Below are 24,499 nucleotides of genomic sequence, written 5' to 3'. Positions count from 1 at the left end.
TCTAACTGTAAAAAAATATGTGAATAAATATTTGTGACCTGATTAAAATTTCATTCTAGTCTGACTAGAGAAATCAAATATTTTAGTAAAGGATTACTAAATATACTAAATATAATTACTAATAGGCAAACATGTTATAATACATATATTAAGGAACATTTAGTGATTTCACTTGTGTGTGTATGTCAAAATACATTTAAATGTATAGAAATACATATGCATTTTCATTAGTACTATTTTACCTGGACTAGTTTGTGTGTTTGTGTGTGTTGGGGGGGGGGTTAATTAAGCAAGTTTGCTTGGATGGTATGCATTGATGTGATTTTTTTGTACACATGATTGATTGTTAGTTTCATCTGTTGCTGCAATGTTTTTGTGCCTGGTTTGTAATTACAGTTTATGTTGTTTAGCAATTCTTCAGCAATGTTTTGTCATTTTTTCCACAAGTATTGAGTACAAATGTCTGCATGGTTTCTCCTCCAAAGTGCTACTTGACCCCCCTCGTTGCCTTTGTCCCATTGTCACATAATAGTATTTGAGTGTATTATGTACATAGTCCTTTTCTGAATAAATTCTCATGGTTTTTATTTCTTTTTTTGTTTTGTTTTTTTATCTAGTCTGACATTTGCACTTATGTTGATTTGCCACCACACAACTCCTCTGTTCATTTGTGGTAGTGTTATAGGTTTGTTGTCATTGTGCTGTGCTGCCTGATCCTAGCACTTTTGTGTACATGCACACTTCCACTTGCTGTCCAAACTGGTTGTCAATTAGTTGTCCAGCTGAGTTGCATACTCATTCTAACACACCTGAGGTTAAGGGAAGAAGGTCCAGGTTGCCAAGCACAACATCAAACCACATTGATTGCCAGGCTCACAAGCAGGATCAGGCACTCTTGGAAATGAACAGATGTTGTGCTGTTGCTTAACTTAATGCTGATAAATAGTGGAGTGTATGCATTATTTAGGTGTTTACACAAAACAAATAGTACTAGTATACCAAACTTCCAGGGTCCAATCCACTTTGTGTCAAATATTTTCTTGCTTTTCCATCCCTTCAGGATGTTTCTGCAGGTTTGAATGTCTTTTTAGACCTTGGCTCACTATATATATTAACTTACTCACCTCAGCTTGGTAGTGGAAGCACATAAAGGTGGATTCCTTCTTTAAACCAGAAGCAATATCATCCATGAATGTTGCTTGTAGCCAAGCCCATGACATCAGAAATCATAGGAACAAATAGGCAATCTTTTCAATGTGAAGCAATATGGTCCAAAAAGCCCCCTTTGCCAATTTCATCCTATAATTTCTTATGTCTTTATACATAGAAAAGAGAAATACAGAGTACACACATTTAAATGCATACATACATATTTTGCTTCATGTGCACTCATGTCTATACATACATGCACGAGTGTACATAAAGCAAAACAAGCAATATACACAAAAAATAAAAACTTACCTGAATGAGGACTTGCAAAAGTGCGGTGCGTTTTTCAACTGATAAAACACAGTTCACGCACACATAGCGGGTCCGCCTTGGGGCACAACTATGAGCTACACACTCCTGAAGTTTGTTACACAACTATGCGCATCAAACAACTGAGTTTTAACAAGACAATTGCGCTGTTTTTAGCCTTTCAAACAATTCAGAGAAAGGAACAGCTTAAAAACAATCACAATTTACTTTTTAAACTGTATGTCCTGGGAGATTGGAAAGGAGATCACAAAACAACAAACCCCCAAAAAACAAACGACAAAATTTTACAAACAACTTTATTAAAAAAAAAAAAATTTGCTAAAAGGTCACAAAAAAAAAAAAAAAAAAAACACACATCACATCACTAAATTTACACTAAATGACAAAAAAATAACATGTAAACCCACACTTCCATGTAAAGCCAAAATAGTTAAAAAATGGCCCAACAAATATTGCATTAAAAAAAAAAACTTACCAAAGCAATATGCAATTTAGACCTATTAATAAGGCACGACAATCAGATGAACCAGAAGCCATGCCTATACTAGGCGGGCTTCAAATGCACACAGCTTTCCTGGCTGCACAAACACAGAAATTAAACCAGCAACCTGCTTCATATCCCTTAACCACACTAAAAAACTCCTGCATCTTCTCTGGTAAGTGCGCTTATCCCTCCTTTAACTTATTAACAAATTGATCTTGACTCCAAAGTGTACTTTTATTCATTTATATATTTCTCTGACCGCAAATCAATTAAACCTTCTTTTTGTCTACATGGATGGGGATTACTGCTGTTTACTCCTCTGATTTGAAGTTAATGTACCACTTAGATCCATGTATGCAGTCTCTTCCAGTCCAACGTGTATATTTTCTAAGACCTACCACTAGTAGTCCTTTCTATAATATACATCTTAAAGCGGTAGGTACCATTATAATATCGGTATAACACTTAGTACCCTTTCCACTTATTGTTAATTCTTGACCTAACACCATTTTTTAATTTTTTTCATTAGTGTAAAGTGCAGCTTGAATTATCTCTCTGATCTCTCCATTAGACACATCTCTCGCCATCTTGAATGGAATCCACCCCCTTACGTGCATGTGTTTACACTGATAAACAAATTGGCAAAACCTCCATACCATTATTACAACTACAACTACAAGATACTCTGGTATCAGATATAAAATTATAAATGAATTTTGCAAAACATATCTGAAATCAGTTATTAATTACTCAATTGATGTTATACATGGATACTTTTAATTTTCAAAAATGTCTACAAAAAATATCCAAAAAAGTCTACAAAAAATATCAGCAAAGCTTCCAAATGGTATTAGATATTGAATTTATGTATGAAAAGAACCAATATTGCTAATTATCATCATTGCTGGCTATTTCTACACTCAATAGAGATTCTATAAAATATATGTTGTTCCATGATTGTATAGAATCCCCTTGATTTTTAAATACATATTGAATTGTTTTTAAAATATCAATTGGTTGACAATGTTCAAATAGAAATTGTATGTGCTGTCCTACTCTGTTTATACTATATAGACATCATACAGTTTTCTTAACAACAAACTCCTGAAAAAGCCATTATTAGGTGAAACGCGTTAGACATACGCGACCTTAACAGGTCTTATATTGTGTACCCACTATTCACTGTATGGTGCTAGAAAATGAATGTCTAGGATGAGTATCCCAACCTTGTGATTGTGAACAAGAGTTGGGATACACTTGAAATATATGTACTCTATAATTAGGTATGGATCTATTAGGTACAAATACATAATTACTATTTTGCACCAAATTTAGAGCCTCAAATTTTTATTTCTTGCTTCCTACTCATCAATCCTTGGTTTATTACAAATATACTGGAGGTGGCTCAAACTATATGCTTAGGCAGGAAAGAACCAACCTTAATTGTAATTGATTGTTTTTTAAAGGTCTTCACAAAAACCACCTATCACAAGAAAGATTGAAATATATGTACATTTTTGTTTTATTTAACCTCCCTAGCTTTCTAATTCTGTCAGTTTTTTTATGCAAAAAGTGATCCTATTTTTTTTTGCATGGAAATTTTTGTTTATATTGTGGGCCTGTAATTCTTAGGATTAACTCCCGGGTATAATAATTAAAATCATTTATTATATAATAATCATAAATTATAATATAATAAATAATTATAAATCATAATTATAAAAAATAAGGAAATAATGGACCACAACAATGTAATTTATCAAAAAAAACTATTTTATCACTGAAATTTTCCAAACAAGGGTGTAATGTTATTGATAAATAATAATATAAATTAAATTAATATAAATAAAAGATTTTAGAAAAAAAAAATTTACATTTTTAGTAGACATCCCGGGTGTGGTAGATTTTGAAGCAGGGTGCTGCACAAAGTCCAACATCACAGTCAGGACAGTAGAACCTGGTTTCTTTGTGTTTCTTCCTCCCTCTGTCATCGGTCTTTGAGCAGCAAACCACACACATCCTTGTAGGTGCTGACTTTTTCTGGGTTGGTGGGATGTATTCAATGAAGTGACGACCAGTCAGGCGTTCTGGGTTGACAACGGCCATAGCCACTGATGGTGTTTGGTGGTTCTTGATTGTGGATTCGGAAACTTGCAAAATGAAGTCTGAATGATTCACAGGCCTCTGACATTTTTTTCTGTACAGAATGTATGCATTCCATAGGCACTGCTCAACAAAATGCCTGAAGATTTTTTTGTAGTACTTCCTTTGCTGTTTCCTCATTGCTGGGTAGTATGTCATTGCTTGGTCAGCTCTGTCCACACCTCCCATGGTGTTGTTGTAGTCAATCACCACCTGTGGCTTCATCACTTCTTTCCCACATTTTGTGTGTACAAGAACGGTGGAGGCATCATGGACAGTACTCATCAGGCACACATCTTTCTTGTCATACCATCCCAGGGCCATCATTTTGCCTTTCTGCCAGGCAACAATTCCTCCTGTCTTCAGCTTCCCTTTTGCAAACAGTGATGGCAGGTTGCGCCGGTTAGCCCTAACGGTTCAATAGGCATCTGTTCTGTCTTGAAGAAGGAACTCATAAAGCTCAGGAGAGGTGTAGAAATTGTCAGTTTTGACATAATAGCTCTGATCTAGTAATGGCTCTATGAGAGATAGCACTGAAGATGTTGCCACTCCATAATGGCTGTTTCTGGGGTTAAACTGTGTCCCTTTTCCAGTGTACAGTACTGTATACCAAATGTAGCCAGATGAGGATTCGCAATGTACTGCACCCAGCTGAGCCTCCCCTTGTAATCCATTAGACTTTCGTCAATGCTGACATCTCTTTCTGGCACATTGGTTTGCTGGAAATTTTGTAGAATCATCTGAGACACTTCCCAAATTTTCTTCAGTTTTGGTGCAGGATGGATAGTCTCATCAAATTCTTCATTGTTTGTGAAGTGCAGGTACTTTATTATGGGTAAAAAGTGGTATTCTAGCATGACTGTGCCAAAGAATGGAGTGGCAATCATTTTATTCTTGGACCAGTACCTCTTCTGCACAGGTTTGCCCACAACTCCTTGGTCACAGGTTCCCACTTTCTGCTTCTTGCAAACCTCAGGTGTGGAGCACCTTGTTGTTGTCCAGCGCACCTGCATAAAACAAAATAAAATAGGTATTTTAGGCATATATGTTTGCATAAAAAAAAAATTAGCAAAAAATTTCGAAAAGGTAGCAAACACAGAGCAGCATACATGTTTGCATAAATAAAAATTAGCAAAAAATTTTAAAAAGTTAGCAAACAGAGCAGCACACGATTGCATATATATATATATATATATATATATATATATTTTAAGTTAATAAACACAGAGCAGTACACGTTTGCATAAAAAAATCTTTTAAAAAGTTAGCAAACACAGAGCTGCATACATGTTTGCATAAAAAAAATTTAGCGAGGGGGCGTGTCCAGCAGATGGCGGTGTAGGACAAATCTCTTCTGAGCTCTCTGCTGTCTGGGGGAATCCAATACTCTTCTTGGCACATTGGTGCCTTACTTGTACCCCCAGATGGGTCCCAAAGGAAGGGGAACTCAAAAGAGTAAACCTGTTGACAGTGGGAGTGCAGTAGGCGGGATAGCAGGTTTGTTTTCTCCCGGCGTCCACTTAATGAAAGGAACAGGCCACAAAGCTGTGGCCTCTAGTAAATCTCGCGGCCGCGATTGAAGCAACAGGAGTGCGGTCGCCCGGGGAGCTGACCAGCGGCTCCTCTACAGCTATAGATGCTAATAGGGATACGCTAGAGACTCACCTACATACAGACAGTATACCTAACTCTCCAATTCAGAGCCTGGCCACCCCTGCTGCTTTGGGAAAGGTACCTCTCTCTTTGAACTCTTCTGTAATAAGCGAAGATGAATGGGGCTGGAGGGCCCATCTTAGGGGTTTACCTACTAGACAAGATTTGGAGCAAAGTATAGATAGGCTTAAAGGATTAGAGTTCCAGGCTATGCAGAGCTCTATACAGCAAGTTACAGCTACCACGCTTACGTTACAAAAAGCCTATACTGACCTTGCTACTCAGGTGGCAACTCATAGTACCATATTGGAAAGACATGAAGCTCAACTTATTAGGTTATTTCTACTCCAATATGATGCAGAGAATCGTAACAGGCATAATAACATCCCCAGCGACCAATGGACGTGCTTTGCAGGATCCATTTTTATAGAACTAAAGAAGTCATAATGCATAAAGCTAGAGATGCTAAATCTATTGAATATGCAGCTGCACGCCTTCAATTGCTTTCAGATCTGTCCAAGTTTACACTGGATCAATGGCGCGCCCTTAGGCCTCTACTTGCGGTTCTGAAAGAAAGAAATATACCCTATAGATGGGGCAATCCATTTCACTTGAATATACGCAAAGGGGGCAAAAATTATATCCTACAATCCCCTATGGATCTTACTCAGTTATCGATGGATCTACAGCTTCCTCCTGTTACTTTAATGGAATGGCCATTAGCAATGTCTTATTTACATAGAAGCCCTTCTGGTACCTCTACCTACCCTGTGCAACATGATTCACCCTCTACACCTTGTATGCCTCTAGAAGTTGCAGCAGAGCATATAGTCGGCACTGGCCTCCAGCAAGAATCTCCTCCTTCATGACATCTTAAAATCCTGCTGAGAACATCCTAACTTTACTTTGGACAAATGGTCCCAGTATTGAAGTTGCAGCAGATCATATGGCTGGCACTGGCACCAAGCAAGAACCATCTCTTTTGATGCCATCTTCAAATCCTGCTGAAAACATCTTAATTCTATCTTGGACAATTGGTTCCAATATTGGTAGATATGTCCTCTTTTTTGATATCTGTATAACCTTTTTTTCTGATTTTTTAATACATCTTTTTCACTGATAAGCTATATGGGGTGAATATTAAAGTATTTAAAAATATTAAATAATAAATAAAAGATGGTATGTAATATGTTTCATCCCCTTCCCCTTCATGCTTTGGTGGGCCTAGGCTCACCGGATTAAGGTGCATGATGGGGGTAGGTTGATTAGTTTATGTTTACATATTTAAATATCCTGGAAGTTTCTTTTGGAACTTTGATTTTATCTTTGTTGCTCCATATCTGAGTTTTTTTTTATTGGTCTTATATTGATGCTGCTTAGATGCTACACTATGCTGGTTTGATAATTGTATTCTTTTTTGTATATATTTGATCTCACGGATTTTCCCAGGTAGGATCAGAATTGATTGCTTATTTCCTCCCGCCACAGACTGACACTTCACCTCACATAGGTCCACCGTTTATTTCTAACGGTAGTTTGGGACTTTTTGACCCCACTTTAGTTTTCACCCAACATGCGAAAAATGTGTCCGTCTCGCCTGTCTGGTGACTCTTTTCCCCTTTCCCTTATCCTTATGTTGCCACTCACTAAACAATCTCAAACTTTGAAATTTCGATTTCTCAACACCAAGGGCCTTAATAGCCCCAACAATCTATATCAATTAAATTCGGACCCAATACCAGCGTCCTCTTTAGAGCAATATATGTTGGAAATGGCCCTTCCAGAAGTAAATCCAGAGGCAATAACTTTTCTAGAATCTCTGTTTACTGAAGAAGAGGTTAGTGCGGCAATAAAAGCAACCCCATCTGGTAAAAGCCCAGGACCCGATAAATTTACCCCCCCAATTTTAATGGAAACACGCTTCTTCCTAAATTCCTTTTTTGATCAGGGTGTATTCTTCTATATCAACTAATTCTCCTTTTCTACCACAAAGCCTCAAAGCACATATTAGTGCTATTCCCAAACCAGGCAAGGATCATACTGTATGTTCTAACTATAGACCTATATCCTTGATAAATGTGAATGTTAAACTGTTTTCTAAAATGATTGCAAATAGGTTATCTCATTTTATGCCTTTTTTTTAATTCATAAGGATCAAACGGGATTTTTATATGGGAGAGAGGCGAGGGACAATACTATTAAAACTATTCTACTATTGTCTCAATATGCTCATGCCACCCACACCCGTGTGTCTAGTTTCGGTGGATGTGGAGAAAGCCGGAGAAAGCTACACCACAACCCAGATGTTAGGGATAGTGTTGGGTGAATCACATTATAAACTGTCATTAAATGCAGATGACTCTTATTTATATTTCATCGCCTCATACTACAATTCCTGCTATTTTATTAGAGTTCGAGAAATTTAGCTCCTTGAGTAATTTTAAGTCAACCACTCCAAATCTGAGATTCTTAATATTACACTTGATAATAGTCAAATGTCATCTCTTAGAGTAAATACTTCTTTTAGGATATGCAAAGAGGTGATTTAATATTTAGGAGTGATGATAACCTCCAATCCTTCGGATTTATTTTCTTATAATTACTCCCCACTTTATATGTAAACTCCAATCTGAACTTCAGAAATACTCCTCTTTACTGTTAGGTTGGTTTGCAAGGGTCAATACTCTTAATATGGATATACTTCCAAAGCTGTACTTATTTTCATATCAGCCAATTTCTTACGTAAATCACATAGTCTAGTTAGCCAATCTCTGTGGCGGTTGCGACGTCCCCGAATGGCATTTTATATATTGGCTAAACCAAAGGCTAAGGGAGGTGTAGGAGTTCCCGATATTATGTCTTACTATCGGGCATCAATTTTAGTGCTAGTAGTAGATTGGTTCCATAACAGCAATTTTAAAGAATGGGTGAGGATAGAAAACTCCCTTTCACCAATTGACCTCAAGTCCCTACCCTGGGTGAATTGTTCTCTTCTACCTCAGATGGTTCCTTTGCCTAAGCTCACTTTAGACCTCTTGCATGTCTGGAATGTTTCTATTAAATCAGGTTCCCTATCAACAAAACCTGGCCCTATGACTCCTTTATTTGACAACCCGGCATTCTCGCCAGCCATGGGAACATCTCATTTTTTATCCTGGTTGGGTGAGAACAATCAAAATCTTAAAGATATATTGCTCAATGGTCAGGTTCCTCCTTTGGTTTCCCTGAATACACCCAACACTGGCAGGATGCTCTCATGGTTTTCATTTAGACAGATAACATCCTTTGTTTCTTCTTTCACTGATATGCCTTTTTTTATGTAGGGGTTTGACAGAATTTGAGAAGATGCTTAGTTCCAATACACGCCCTACTCATGTAATCTCAGTATTATATGACTTTCTAATTAGGGACTCCAGTTATAGCCCCCTACATATAAACGATATTGGGAAAGAGACTTAGAAGGGTCGATAACAGATGAGGAGTGGGAGAAATCCTTTGTACTTACACATAAACGTGGGTTGATATGTAAAGCTCAAGAAACAAATTATAAAATCTTATCCAGATGGTACTGTTGTCCGGTGGATTTGCATCGTATTTCCGTTCAACAGTCTGATAGATGTTGGCATTGCCATAAACAAAAAGGAACACTACTCCATATATGGTGGGAATGTCCACCTATATTTCAGTTCTGGGAGTCTAAAAGTCATTTGTACAATAGGTTCACTGGATCCTTGGTCCCGAATACTCCCAAAATAACACTTCTTTCAATGATCCCGGGCTCCATTAAATTTAAATAGGAAAGGCCTTCTATGCCATTTTCTTACAGCTGCTTGGGCCTTGATCCCACGATCTTGGAAACAAGTAAGGGTTCCTTCCAGAGATTGGGTTTTAGAACTCATCATATGGAAATGCTAGTGTCAGAAAATAACTATTATATAGAACAATGTAAGCTGACATGGTCTGTATGGGATAGGTTTAAGGTATCTCCTCAGATCCAGATACATTTGTTAAGATTTGTTGGTCATACAATTCCTGGTCCTGATGTTGAGAGTTAGCATTTAAAAGTATTTTCTATTCCCATTGGATTACTTTTTTAACCTACCCACTTCCTTCTCCTTCCCCTCCCTCACTAAAGAGCTATTTGCTGCAAGTTGAATGTTTTAAAATATCGTATAAATATGCAAACTTTTGCGAAATTGAAGAAAAAAAAATAGCCCAAAATTTAAAAAAAGCAAACACGGAGCGCCTTACCTGTCTGTCTCTGCAACAATTTTTTCAATAACTTCATCGGTCAAAAACAACTTCAGGTATGCCAGGGGGTCCTTGCATTCAGCCTCAATTTTCATCCCAGGTGCGCCACTGAATGGTAATCTTGGAAGTACTGCCTGGTCCCCATCAAGGTCAATGGAGCACCTTGAGCGCACAGCACTCACCTCAGGTCCAGAATCGCCGCTCAGTTCACTTTTGCTGTCTGATGACAAATTTCCTGGTGAACCACTATCACTCAAATCAACAAGGGACTCCAAATTGCTATCACTGCTTTCAAATTCCTCCAAAACAGCGCTTGCGCTGGCGAGATGCCTTTTGGATGCCATGTGGTCTCTAGCAATCAGTCAGAAACAATCAGGGTATAGACAAAGTGATCAAATGATACATTCAGGAAGTGAATTATAAGTCATCAAAAGGTCAGATCAAGGTCAGGGCTAATAGTGGGCAAAATGTAAATGAGGGCACTGGGCAATGATGCTTGGTGCACTAAAATATGTGCTTGAACTTTTATTATGTGTTTTTTTGTGATTTGTACTGTAAAAAACATTAAAAACAGATTACATAGTAATCTGCTTTTAAATTTCCCGCCAACAGAATCCATCACTCCACCACATCACCCGGAAGATGTCACATCTTGCCAGGTGATAGAATGGGGATGTCCCTGCCCTGCTCACTCCCCTGAATCCACCAACGATGCTTCTCGCATCACCCGGAGGATGCGAGCCTCACATCTTCCGGGTGATGCAAGCAGCTATAGTAAATTCTGGGAGTGATGCCAGCGGGAAATCGCCACTGGCATCACCCCCGGAATCTACTATTGCTGCTCAAACCAGCAGTTAGATGTGATGCACCACGCGGAAGTCCTGCATGGTGCATTGCATCTAACTGAGAATAGGCACAGTGGCATGGCCAGGACCCGGGCGGCATTTAAATACAAATTACTCGGTAATCTGCTTTCAAATTTCCCGTCCGGCAACGCCCCCCTGACGGACAGTCGCCCGGCATCACAACAGGATTGTCTGATCGCCGCTTGAGCACGGGGCACAGGTAAGAGGGGCTTCAAAAATTACTTGCGCTTTTTGCAAGTGAATTCCATCCCGAGTCACACTTGGGAATACCGTTAGGAGGGTTAAAGATTATAAAGAACTTGATATAATCCACTACAGTATGTCCTTCTGATGATGCTTTTGTGGTGAAATGCGTCAAAGACAAAGTTACATAGTACTAGAATGGAAATTGTTATGACATAACCGGTAAATGATATTTATGTACTCCAATGAGGAAAATATGGATATGTTTTCACGTTTTATATTGTTACTTTTTAAAAAAATTATTTTGTATTTTAAACCAAAACAATAGTGTTTTTTACATATAGGCACCTAAAAATTCCCATTCCAAATGTTCCTTTAGATTTGCTGTATCAAATTAGGGATGTGGTGCTACTAATTAATTATCTCCCAAATCGAATTCTTCACTTCTAAATATGGTGGTGAAAAACCACATGGATACAATCTAAATTGGGGGTTAATTGGTTGCAAATTGCATGTGGGAAAAAAACAAATGTGGTATTTCTTACCATTGTTGCAAATTAAGAATGATTATTATATTAGGTCAAATATAATAAAGATAAAGATAATTTGTGAAATTTGTTAATTCTAAAAGTGGTTTAGTGGGAATTTGGTCATCTTGTATAATTTTCTTTCCTTTCTCACTCTCTCTCCCCTCCTCCTCCTCCTCAAAATGGATTTGAATAACAATATATGGTTGAATTTTCTGTCTGAAGTGAAATTAGAATTTATTTAACATCAGGAATTAAATGAACTAGAAATCAAATTAACCCTCCTAGCGGTATTACCAAGTGTGACTCGGGGTGGATTTTCCAGGCAAAAAGCGGTATTCCCAAGTCACACTCAGGGTAGCTTTTTAACTGAAATAAAACCCACTTACCTTGCTCCGTTGGTGTTCCCCGGTCCAATAAGAGATAATCATATAATATATATATAATTATATTATATATATATATTATACATGCTACTGTACAGTTATATTACATGTTTAAAAAAAAAGTTTTGTTATTTAAAGTTTATTAATAAATGTGTTAAATGTATTAAATATTGGTGAGTTATGCCTAAGAATTATAGCCTGCAATGAAAAATTAATTTTCATGCAAAAAATTGTACCGCTTCTTGCATGGAAATTTGGAAGGAATTAGACTGCTAGGGAGGTTAAAGAGGCATTTTAAAAAGAAAATCCATACCACTAGAAAAAGGTCAAATTAACTTTACATTCACACACAAAATGGAAAAGAAAAAGAGAAAGAGAAAAAGAGAGATACCCCAAAACACAGACAGCAATGAAAGGGAAACACCAAACATTCACACACCCAGAGAACCAGGTGGTCACGAATCTTTGGGAGCCACACCCAGAAACACTTTTTTATGCACAACAAAAGCACAAAACACGGCCAAAAATGGAGGTATAGAACAATTTATTCAAAAGGCCAATCTAAATCCACAGAAAAATTAAAAATAATATATCCAACTACCAATTAACTCCAACACAGGAGAAGGTACTAAGTTTAGGCTTAAATTTTTGCCCCACAACTGCAAGTGATAAATTTGAACTTTTAAAAGATTTACATTTATTTGTCAGCAAGCTCTATTATAAAGTGGAATTTATGATAGATGAACAAAATGAACCTGTTTGTGGTGACCTTAAAATGTTTGAAAATTATGACATTAATGACTTTAGAACATTTAAAACATTATAACAATTGTTATAGGAAAATGAAACCACCATTGATACCTAATTTCAAAATTGAAAAGGACACTTCAGTATATACTCAAAGCCAGGATGGAAACTTGCAAAATTTTCTAGGTCATTTTTATTCCAAAACTTGGCTCTCCTGACTTTCAAAGAAATTCAACTTAATGGACATTCTTAAAAACAGTTAGTTTAGAAATTGAACAAATGAACATAAAAGAAGGGAAACAGAACAACATGAAAAAAATCAAATAAAAGTTATAAAAGAACTAAAAGAAAAATAAATTCTGGTTATGAAGGCAGCTGACAAAGGGGGGATGTAGTTGTAATGGAAACTGCACAATATAAAACAATGTGCCAAAGAATTTTGAGAAATGGAGACTAGTATCAAGAAATAATGAAACTCAAATTAAGGATACTATGATGAGTCATATGTGTTAATCAAAAAAGCACTTTAATCAAATATTATTAACCAAAAAGTATATGATTTTTTAAACATAAACTAAACTTCCTACATTCTACAGTCTCCCCAAAATTCATAAAAATGTAAAAGGTCCTCTAGGCAGACCCTTAGGCCCTGATTTATGAAAGCTCTCCAAGGCTGGAGAGAATATACTTTCAAAAGTGAAGCTGAGTGATCCAGAAAACATGGAATGGATTTTTAAAAATCATTTGCTATTTTCCAGCAAATGTCTTGAATCCTGAACCAGATCCATTCTAGGTTTGCTGGATTACCCAGCTTCACTGATGAAAGTGTATTCTCTCCAGCCTTGGAGAGCTTTATTAAATCAGGGCCTTTGTGTCGGAAATAGGCTGAATATCAGAGAAAGCCACTGAATTGATAGACAACTACTTAAGAGACCATGTGTATAGTCTTCCTTCATACCTAAAAGGACAGATGTTCTTAAATTGATAGAAGACATAAAAGTGCCTCCCAATGCTACATTAGTAGCAATTGACGTGGAATGTCTATATCTCTGCATTCCACATTACCAGGGTTTGAAGACTATAAAAATGTTTTTAGATGAACAAGACAATTAAAACATGGAAACAAAACAAATTTAATATTGAAATATTGAGGTACATACAAATATTTTTGTCTTTGACATAATGTGCCCCAACCTATACCAAAACCACATACAATATGTGCCCCAACCTATGCTAACTTGTACCTGGGGGGGTGGGAAAGGGATATATTTAGTGACGAGTCCCTCAGTATATACCTTCGCCATTTCACACTTTGGGGAAGGTATATCGACGATATACTCGTAATATGGACAGAAAGTGAAAAATTATTACATGAATTCATGGAACAATTACAAAGCAATCTGTACAATCTTAATTTTACGATGAATTCCAATATTTCCAAAATCTCTTTCCTAGATTTAGATTTGACATTACCGAAGAAAGGAATGGCATAAATTTAGGATTGTAATTTGATCATGTGACATGGAAGAAGTGATCTTTTTGGCAATATGTACTTGTAATTGCTACTATGTAGGTAAAACAAAATGTAAATTAAAAAAAAGACATACAAATATGTTTACAATATTAAAAATGGCAAAGTTACCACATCCCTAAGCCACCATATGGGTTTCAAACACAACATTAATGAAGGTGAAATCAGATTTCTTAGCATTAGAAAAAAGTTAAAAGATTTCAGGGGTGGGGACAGAATCCTCATTTAAAGAGAAAGTAAATGGATATATAAATTTGATTTAGATTCAACATTACCGAAGAAAGGAATAATCAATGCTAAAGTGTACCGAAAAGAAACAGCCGACAACACTATATTGTCGGCACACAGTGCACATTCTGATTTGTTGAAAAAAGTATTCCATATCCAAATACATGCGCATAAAAAGAAATTGTATTAATATTGAGGATTTTGAAACACAATCAAAAGAATTAGTAGACACGTTATTATTAAGAGGTTATAGCCATAGATTGTTGTAAAGATCATATCAAAAGGTGAAAAAATTGGAGAGAGAACACATGACTTTTTGTAAAAAGAAAAAGCAGGAATCCTCCACCACTAGAATCATAACTATTTTTACAGGGGACCATAATAAAATACAAGAACTATATAAAAAATGTTGGCCTATATTATTAGAAGATTCAAAAATATTAAATGTATAGGAACGTATCCCTCAGTTACTTATAGGAGGGCCCCTTCATTAAAAGACAAATTAGTAAGGAGTCACTTTGAATCCCCAAAAGATCGTAAAGAAGAATTAAATGAACAAAAAATGTGGAAAATGCAGGGAATGTAGGTGGATTTAGGATATGGAGGATATATGGAGGGGGGTTTAACCCCCCAAATGGCATAAATTTCTTAGAATGTGATTTGGTCACGTGACACGGAAGGAGTGATCAATCTGGCAATATGTACTTGAAATCGCTACTTTGTAGGTAAAACAAAACGTAAATTTAAAAAAAGGATATACGAACATGTTTACTATATAAAAAATGGCAAAGTAACCACATCCCTAAGCCACTATATGGGTTTCAAACACAACTTTAATGAGGAAGAAATCTGATGGTAATATAAATTAAAGCAACCTTCTTTCCAGGTTTAAATGAAATGATTAATTTCAAATCCTTTTTGTGAAAGGAATGGGGGAAGAGGGGAGGTGATTTGGGAGGAGAGGGGAGACAGAGACAGTTTGGCATGTTTTTTTTTCGCTTTTATTTTGTTGAATTATGTTTGTTTTAAATTAAAGGTACGTTTAATGAAGACCAAGGGGACATCCCTTTTTTTCCAGAGTCACCACTTGGAAGGGGATTCCCCTTCCGGATCGCATACTACAGTGGGTGGAGCCATAAGCGCAGGACTAACAGAGTCCTTCGCTGATAGGTGTCCCACATGTCTCCGGGTTGTCACTTAGATACAAACATTAAGGCGCTCTTTTAGCGCCACGTGGGACACGGGACTGTATAATTAAGAGGAGAGGAATCTAGTCACAAGCAGCACAGACATAGAAGCTGGGGAGGCATTATTCTAAACAAGGCAGTGAAGTTTCAAAACGTCTTTGTACATCTAATTTGGCATGACATTAATTGATTTTGACTCTTACAAGGTATATGATATCAATGAATTTTAAATTACACATTCATTCATGGAATTTAATCTACCCTTTCATGTAATTTAATTATTCAATCAATATCACAAACTTACAGGCAATAGTAGCCGCTGACCCATAAGATTGTGGAAAACATCTGAAAAAGAAACCTTTATTCATCAGGTTTAATTGTTGAGATCACACAGCTTCCATTAAAAGTCTGTTGATCTTATCCAACATTTCTTTACTTTGATGGAGATGCTTTAAAGTTTATGTCAAAACAACATAACAAGTAAATGCAACACTGTTTTTCAAAGGTCTTAACAAAAACCACCTAGAACAAGAAAGATTGAAATATATGTACACATTTGTTTTATTTAAAGGTTATAAAGAACTTGATATAACCCACTACAGTATGTCCTTCTGATGAAGCTCTTGTGGGGAAACGCATCAAGGACAGTAGAATGGAAATTGTTATGACATAACTGATAAATGATATTCATGTACTCCAATTAAGGAAATTTGGATATGTTTTCATGTTTTGTATTGTTACATTTTAAAAAATTACTTTGTACGAATTTAATAAAAATGTATAGAGATATTGCATTTTAAACAAAAACAATAGTGTTTTTTCATATAGGCACCTAAAAAAACCCATTCCAAATGTTCCTTTAGAAATACTGCAGCTTATTTAATGAGGAACATTAATGTTGGGATTTGCAATTGAAAATGGCATGAAATGCAAGAGTGACAGTCCCCAGAAAACAATGTAATGTCTGGAGAGCAGGGACTTTCTACCAGTTCCTGTGCTATATAAAAATTATCTGCAATTTGTCCACAACAATTGGATTGGAAGTTGTCTTTTAGTCATTTGTAGGCAGCACGCGCTTTATTTCGTAAATATATTTTTTTAACATCAGAATACATAAAACGTCATACCAAATTGTTGCATAATTCTGCAAATGATCCTTCAAAACCTTTTTTCTTTGCCCATCCTGGCATCACTTCAGCATCCGGAACAACAATTCCAACCAGAAATGCCTGTAAAAGTTACACATCAAAAGATCAAAATAGAGAAATGTGCATTTAAAACAATTTAGTTAAAAAACTTTATGAACAATGAGCCAAATTCTTTCAGAATAAAATGTATAAACCAGTGGTGCCCAACCTTTTTTTCATCTGGGGGCCACTGTTGACACTGGGATAAAACTTGTGGGCCACTATGCAAACAAACATAAAAATGTTTACAACTAGAATAGTTTTAATTTCAAATGAAATAAATTGAAATGTTTCAAGTTACTATAACCTACATGCACCAAATAAACAAGATGACAAATCAAGAATTTCTGCATTCACCACGCTATACTCATTTTATTAATGCAACATTTTATTAATAAAAAATACAAAACCTAATCTATCATACAGTGCTGGTCAGTCATATATTGTTCCCCACTCACCATTCCTGTACCGAAGAGCAGAAACTACATCACTCCTGTCAGTTATAGTAGGGCCGCTAACTTTCTTTGTATCCCAAAATCTCTGCAATGGATACTTAAGATTGCCAGGGGCATACTCAGAGGCAAGTGCATTCGCTTGCCAGCTTACAGCATTGATTAATAAACAGTGGGGTTGAGAATTCGGCAATTGGGGTGATTAATTCTCAGCTGCGCAATTCAGGAGGATCTGCTAGGCTCGGTCAATGGTGATGTCATAGCAATCAATTAGGGCGCACCTGGTCCCTGTTCTGTGCGAATCTACAGTCCATTACAGGTCAATTTGAATCTTTAGTACTTGATCTTTTTTTGGTAAGTCTACATTTTTATGTTACATTATACTAATTCAGAAAATTGCTTCATTTATAGTTAGCTGCAATTGTTACATAGTTACATAGTAGGTTAGGTTAAAAAAAGACATCTAAAAAGTCTATCAGGTTCAGCCACCAGGGAAATAATAAAATCCCAGATATAAAACCCTATAAGACATAGTTAGTCCAGAGAAAGGCAAAAAAAACCTTGGTACAATTTGCTTCAACAGGGGAAAAAAATTCCTTCCCAATTCCATGAGGCAAATTGGATGTTTCTTGGATCAACAGTCTCTGTTATCTTTACTTTAAATCCTTAATACCCAATTATATTCTGTGCTTCTAGAAAAACATCCAGCTTTTTCTTAAAGCAATCTATAGTAGTTGCTGAAACTACTTCCTTAAGGAGCTGATTTCACATTTTCACAGACCTTACAGTGAAGAATCGCTTCCTTATGCGGAGCTTAAATTTCTTTTCCTCCAGACGCAAAGAGTGTGCTCTTGTTCTTTGTAATGATCTCAAAATGAATATTTAGGAAGAGAGTTCTCTATATGGACCATTTATATATTTATACAGGGTGATCATATTCCCCCCTAAACGTCTCTTCTCAAGGGAGAATAGATTCAGTTCAGCTAATCTCTCCCAATAGCTTAGCTCCTCCATTCCTTTCATTAGTTTAGTTGCCCTTCTCTGCACTCTCTCCAATTCCACAATGTCCTTTTTGTGAACTGGTGCCCAAAAATCTCTGCAGTCTATTCCTCTTTTAATACAAGAAATTACTTTACTAGCTTTAGATATTGTTGCAGCTTGGCATTTCATGCTGTTATTAAGTCTATTATCTACCATAACCCCCAGATCCTTTTCCATTTATGACTCCCCCAAATTGTTGTTTTAATACAAATTTTTGAACTGATTGCAACACTGCAAAATAATTCATATCAAGTTGTATATATACTAAATAGCACTTTATAATATGTCAACTCATCACACAATAGTATGAATTAAAAAAAAAAATGTTCAAAAGCATTTTAGATCTGATTCAAATTTCATTTTATTATTATTATTATACAGGATTTATATAGCGCCAACATATTACGCAGCGCTGAACATTAAATAGGGGTTGCAAATGACAGACGAATACAGTGATACAGGACGAGAGGACCCTGCCCAAAAGGAGCCTACAATGTAGTAGGTTTGGCTTTAGAGAAATCAAATATTTGAAAAAAAAATTGTTGGTAGCGATTAGACATGAGCCAATTTCTCAAAAATTCGAGTCGGCCGATTCGCAGAATTTTCTGAAAAGATTCGCTTCGATCCGAATTTATTCGCGGCGAATCGTGTTAAAAAACGTCTATTTCCAGCCTGCAGAGAGCCTTGATAGTGGTGTGGAACACTGTGCCTTGCAGTAACACGCATAGGGAGTCTGCTGTGGTAGTGAAATAACACTGTGGGTCAGTATGACATGCAGATGACAGGCGTCGCTATTAGAATCACTGCACACTTCACTTATTTGGGCAGTCACGGGGCCAAAACTGACTAAATAACTCAAGTATGAACTCACCCTTACAGGTCCATGTTAGCGTCCAGAAGAAGCGCACTCCTTTTATACCCTTGTCAGCTGAATCCCCAAAGATGCCTACAGAACCTGTTCTATTAACCGCTTATACAAGTAGAGCCCCCCCGAAAAAGAGTATAGAGGGTGTCAACACTAGTGTTGGTCAAATAACTCACTATTCAATTCGACCGCTATTCGGTCGAATAATGCAATATTGTTCGGGTGATCGAATGTCAAATTCGAACTCCATTAAAGTCAATGGGGGAAAAATTTGGCTTTTTTTTCTGGACTGTGTAGAGCTTCTACAGCCTATAAATGCATTTAAAAAGACATGTCAAGACTCCCCCAGCTCTGCACAACACTGTACAAGTAGAAAACAAATAAGGAAGTCTTTTTACTGTTGATGGCAAGGCCATTTTATGGGGCGGTCAAGGGAACATGCCGGATTTTATACTGTCTCCGAGTAGAGGCAGACAGGGGCACGAGGGGGTTCCTCTGGTCCAAAAATTAGCCGCCAGGTTTCACCGCTCTGTTACAAGCCATACACAGGCTTCAGAGTACATGATTGGGCTTGGAGGAATCAGCGGGGAAAGAAGACCGTGTTGAGCTGGAGTCTAGTCTGGCATCTAGAGCTGGGTACTGGGAGGAGGAGGCGGTGGGCCCTAAGACGGAGCAAGGAGGGCATTACAATTTAAGGCCATCACCTATATTGACAGTGTAGAAGCTGTAGCTATTGGAGACATGAATGGATGAGCGAGATTCCAATCTGTCCCTACCTACTATGTAGCGAAACCACATGAAAGGGATTGGGCTTGGAGAAATCAGCTATTGGAGACATGAATGGATGAGCGAGATTCCAATCTGTCCCTACCTACTATGTAGCGAAACCACATGAAAGGGATTGGGCTTGGAGAAATCAGCCGGAAAAGAAGACCCTGTTGAGCTGGAGTCTAGTCCGGCATCTAGAGCTGGGTACTGGGAGGAGAAGGCGGTGGGCCCTGAGACAGAGCAAAGAGAGCATTACAATTTAAGGCCATCACCTATATTGACAGTGGAGAAGCTGTAGCTATTGGAGACATGAATGGATGAGCAAGATTCCAATCTGTCCCTACCTACTATGTAGCGAAACCACATGAAAGGGATTGGGCTTGGAGGAATCAGCGGGGAAAGAAGACCCTGTTGAGCTGGAGTCTAGTCTGGCATCTAGAGCTGGGTACTGGGAGGAGGAGGCGGTGGGCCCAGAGACGGAGCAAGGAGGGCATTACAATTTAAGGCCATCACCTATATTGACAGTGTAGAAGCTGTAGCTATTGGAGACATAAATGGATGAGCGAGATTCCAATCTGTCCCTACCTACTATGTAGCGAAACCACATGAAAGGGATTGGGCTTGAAGGAATCAGCAGAGAAAGAAGACCCTGTTGAGCTGGAGTCTAGTTTGGCATCTAGAGCTGGGTACTGGGAGGAGGAGGCGGTGGGTGTTGAGACGGAGCAAGGAGGGCATTACAATTTAAGGCCATCACCTATATTGACAGTGTAGAAGCTGGAGCTATTGGAGACATGAATGGATGAGCGAGATTCCAGGAGGAGGAGGTGGTGGGCCCTGAGACAGAGCAAGGAGGGCATTAGAAGTTGAGGACATCACCTATATGGACAGTGAACAAGCTGTAGCTAGTGCAGACATTGCTTTGTAGGACACTGCCTTTTCCTATCTGCTTGCTGTAACTTTCTAAACTGCAGCATGGACAGCCTTGTTAACTGGCATCTACAGCTGGGTACTGGGCAGGCGGCAGCAGTAACAGCAGGAGGAAGGGGTGGTGGGCTCTGGAACAAAGTACAAACGGTATTAGTATCTGGCATCTAGAGTTTTGTACTGGGCAGGCGGCAGCATCAGGAGGAAACCACAGAGTGGCAAGGTGACATAGAGTGGAGATGGCAGCCGGTGACACAGTGGGGCAGTGGGTGGCAACACCAGTACCCACTGATGAAGGTGGGTGAAAGAAGAAGCACTTGGCATCTGATGTGTGGCATCAGGCGGGGACATGACTCCGAGGGGCTCTTGCTTCTGGCTCCAAGCGCCCAGGACACACCGGGTGCGACGCACTCTGAGCACAGTGACAGGTGAGGAGTTTGACTGGGGCGGTACACCTGTTAAACAGTAACGCAGGTGTCCTAAGGCAAGCCCAGGGAGGGACAGAAACCTCCCGTGGAGCAGAAGGGCAAAAGCTTGCTTGATCTTGATTTTCAGTCTGAATACAGACCGTGAAAGTGGGGCCTCTTAATCCCTCTCATTTTTGCGTTAGGAGCAGGAGATGTCAGAAAAATTACCACAGGGATAACTGGCCACAGAGTGGCACAATGGCAGAGTCTGGAGGTGGCAGCAGCATCAGGAGGCTACAGAGTGGCACAATGACAGATAACTGGCTTGTGGCAACTGGCCACAGAGTGGCACAATGGCAGAGTCTGGAGGTGGCAGCAGCATCAGGAGGCTACAGAGTGGCACAATGACAGATAACTGGCTTGTGGCGGCCAGGCGTTCATAGCGACATCGCTTTTTGATCCTTCGATGTTGGCTCTTACTACCATTGTGAAGCATAATTCACCAAGCGTTGGATGGTGGCGGCAGCATCAGGAGGATACCACAAAGTGGCAAGGTGACATAGTGTGGAGATGGCAGCAGCAGCATCAGGAGACCACAAAATGACCCGGTGACAGAGTGGGGCGGTCGGTGGCAACACCAGTACCCGCTGATGAAGGTGGGAGAAAGAAGAAGCACTTGGCATCTGATGTGTGGCATCAGTTGGGGACTTGACTCCGAGGGGCTCTCACTTCTGGCTCCAAGCGCCCAGGACACACCGGGTGCGACCCACTCAGCACAGTGACAGGTAGGGAGTTTGACTGGGGCGGTACACCTGTTAAATGGTAATGCAGGTGTCCTAAGGCAAGCCCAGGGAGGACAGAAACCTCCCGTGGAGCATAAGGGCAAAAGCTCGCTTGATCTTAATTTTCAGTCTGAATACAGACCGTGAAAGTGGGGCCTCTTAATCCTTCCCATTTTAGCGTTAGGAGCAGGAGATGTCAGAAAAATTACCACAGGGATAACTGGCCACGGAGTGGCACAATGCCAGTCTGGAGGTGGCAGCAGCATCAGGAGGCTACAGAGTGGCACAATGACAGATAACTGGCTTGTGGCCGCCATGCGTTCATAGCGACATCGCTTTTTGATCCTTCGATGTTGGCTCTTACAACCATTGTGAAGCATAATTCACCAAGCATTGGATTGTTCACTCACTAATAGGCAACGTGAGCTGGGTTCCTTCAGCCACGGACCACAGAGTGGCACAATGACAGAGTCTGGAGTTGGCAACAGCATCAGGAGGCTACAGAGCGGCACAATGACAGTCTGGAGATGGCGGCAGCATCAGGGGGATACCACAGAGTGGCAAGGTGACATAATGTGGTGATGGCAGCAGCACCATCAGGAGACCACAAAGTGACCCGGTGACAGAGTGGGGCGGTGGGTGGCAACACCAGTACCCGCTGATGAAGGTGGGTGAAAGAAGAAGCACTTGGCATCTGATGTGTGGCATCAGGCGGGGACTTGACTCCGAGGGGCTCTCGCTTCTGGCTCCAAGCGCCCAGGGCACACCGGGTGTGACCCACTCTGAGCACAGTGACAGGTGAGGAGTTTGACTGGGGCTGTACACCTGTTAAACGGCACAGAGAGGCCACAGAGTGGCACAATTACATAGTCTGGAGGTGGCGGCAGCATCAGGAGGCCACAGAGTGGCCCAAGGACATAGTGTGGATGTAGCATCAGCAGCAGCATCAGGCGGAGAGCACAGAGTGGCACAATGATAGAGTGTAGAGTTGGCGACAGCATCAGGAGGCCACAGAGTGGCACAATGACAGAGTCTGGAGGTGGTGGAAGCATCAGTAGGCCACAGAGTGGCACAAGGACAAAGTCTAGAGGTAGTGGCAGCATCAGTAGGCCACAGAGTGGCACAAGGACATAGTGTGTGGAGTGTGTGGAGGTGGCGTCAGCAGCAGCATCAGGCGGAGAGCACAGAGTGGCACAATGACAGAGTGTAGACTTGGCAGACAGCATCCGGAGGCCACAGAGTGGCACAATGACAGAGTCTGGAGGTGGTGGAAGCATCAGTAGGCCACAGAGTGGCACAAGGACAGAGTCTGGAGTTGGCAACAGCATCAGGAGGCCACAGAGTGGCACAAGGACAAAGTGTGGATGTGGCGTCAGCAGCAGCATCAGGAAGAGAGCACAGAGTGCCACAATGACAGACCACAGAGCGGCAAGGTGACATAGTGTGGAGATGGCAGCAGCAGCATCAGGGGACCACAGAGTGGCAAGGTGACATAGTGTGGAGATGACAGCAGCAGCATCAGGAGACCACAGAGGTGCAAGATGACATAGTGTGGAGATGGCAGCAGCAGCATCAGTAGACCACAGAGTGGCAAGGTGGCATAATGTGGAGTGGCAGCAGCAGCATCAGGGGACCACAGAGCGGTAAGGTGACATAGTGTGGAGATGGCAGCAGCAACATCAGGAGACCACAGAGCTGCAAGGTGACATAGTGTGAAGATGGCAGCAGCAGCAGCATAAGTAGGCCACAGAGCGGAAAGATGACATAGTGTGGAGATGGCAGCAGCAACATCAGTAGACCACAAAGTGGCAAGGTGACATAGTGTGGAGATGGCAGCAGCAGCATCACAGAGACCACAGAGCTGCAAGATGACATAGTGTGGAGATGGCAGCAGCAGCATCAGGAGACCTCACTATGTGGGTTCAGAAAGTTGCTCATCAGCGACTCTAGACTGAGGCTGCTGCTGATGGAGCTGGTACTGCTCCTGCCACCCCACCCCTCCACCGCAGCCATGGCAGGAGAACGTGAGTGCAGAGGGCCCCCCGGTCAGACCTGCGGGAGGATGGACGATGGCGCAGGTAGGCAGCAGCCATCTGACTACATAGGATGTCTCCGTAGTAGTTCAGTTTGTCCTCCCTCTCAGCGGGTTTGAAAAAGGCCCCCATTTTGGACTGGTAGTGAGGGTCCAACAAGGTGGAAAGCCAAAAGTCATCCCTGTGCCGAATGGAGACAATTCGGATGTCACTGCACAAGCAAGTGAGCATGCAGCGGGCCATTTCTGCAAGCGACTCGGAGGGACTCCCTGCTTCCATCTCCACTGCATACTGCCACGGTGTGTCTGGGTCCTCTGCCTCGTCCTCCTCATCTCCCTCTTGCTCCTCTGGCTGCTCCTGCACCTCCTCTCCTGTC

The 24,499-nt window shown here is 39.9% G+C and overlaps 1 protein-coding gene across 9 annotated transcripts in view; it reads right to left on the bottom strand.

Moving 5' to 3' along the window:
• Positions 1-24,499, bottom strand: part of ACSL6 (acyl-CoA synthetase long chain family member 6) — a 243,000-nt gene that overhangs the window by 7,954 nt on the left and 210,547 nt on the right. For all 9 annotated transcript variants that reach the window (XM_072400825.1, XM_072400824.1, XM_072400828.1 and 6 more), the window contains one exon: positions 16,792-16,893. In XM_072400825.1, the coding sequence (XP_072256926.1) occupies positions 16,792-16,893 (102 nt within the window). The remainder of the gene's footprint in view (positions 1-16,791; positions 16,894-24,499) is intronic.

This window comes from Pyxicephalus adspersus, chromosome 2 (genome assembly GCF_032062135.1).
Source record: "Pyxicephalus adspersus chromosome 2, UCB_Pads_2.0, whole genome shotgun sequence".
NCBI lineage: Eukaryota > Metazoa > Chordata > Amphibia > Anura > Pyxicephalidae > Pyxicephalus > Pyxicephalus adspersus.
Note: the sequence above shows the minus strand (reverse complement) of the source record. Positions and strands in the feature narration are given on the sequence as shown.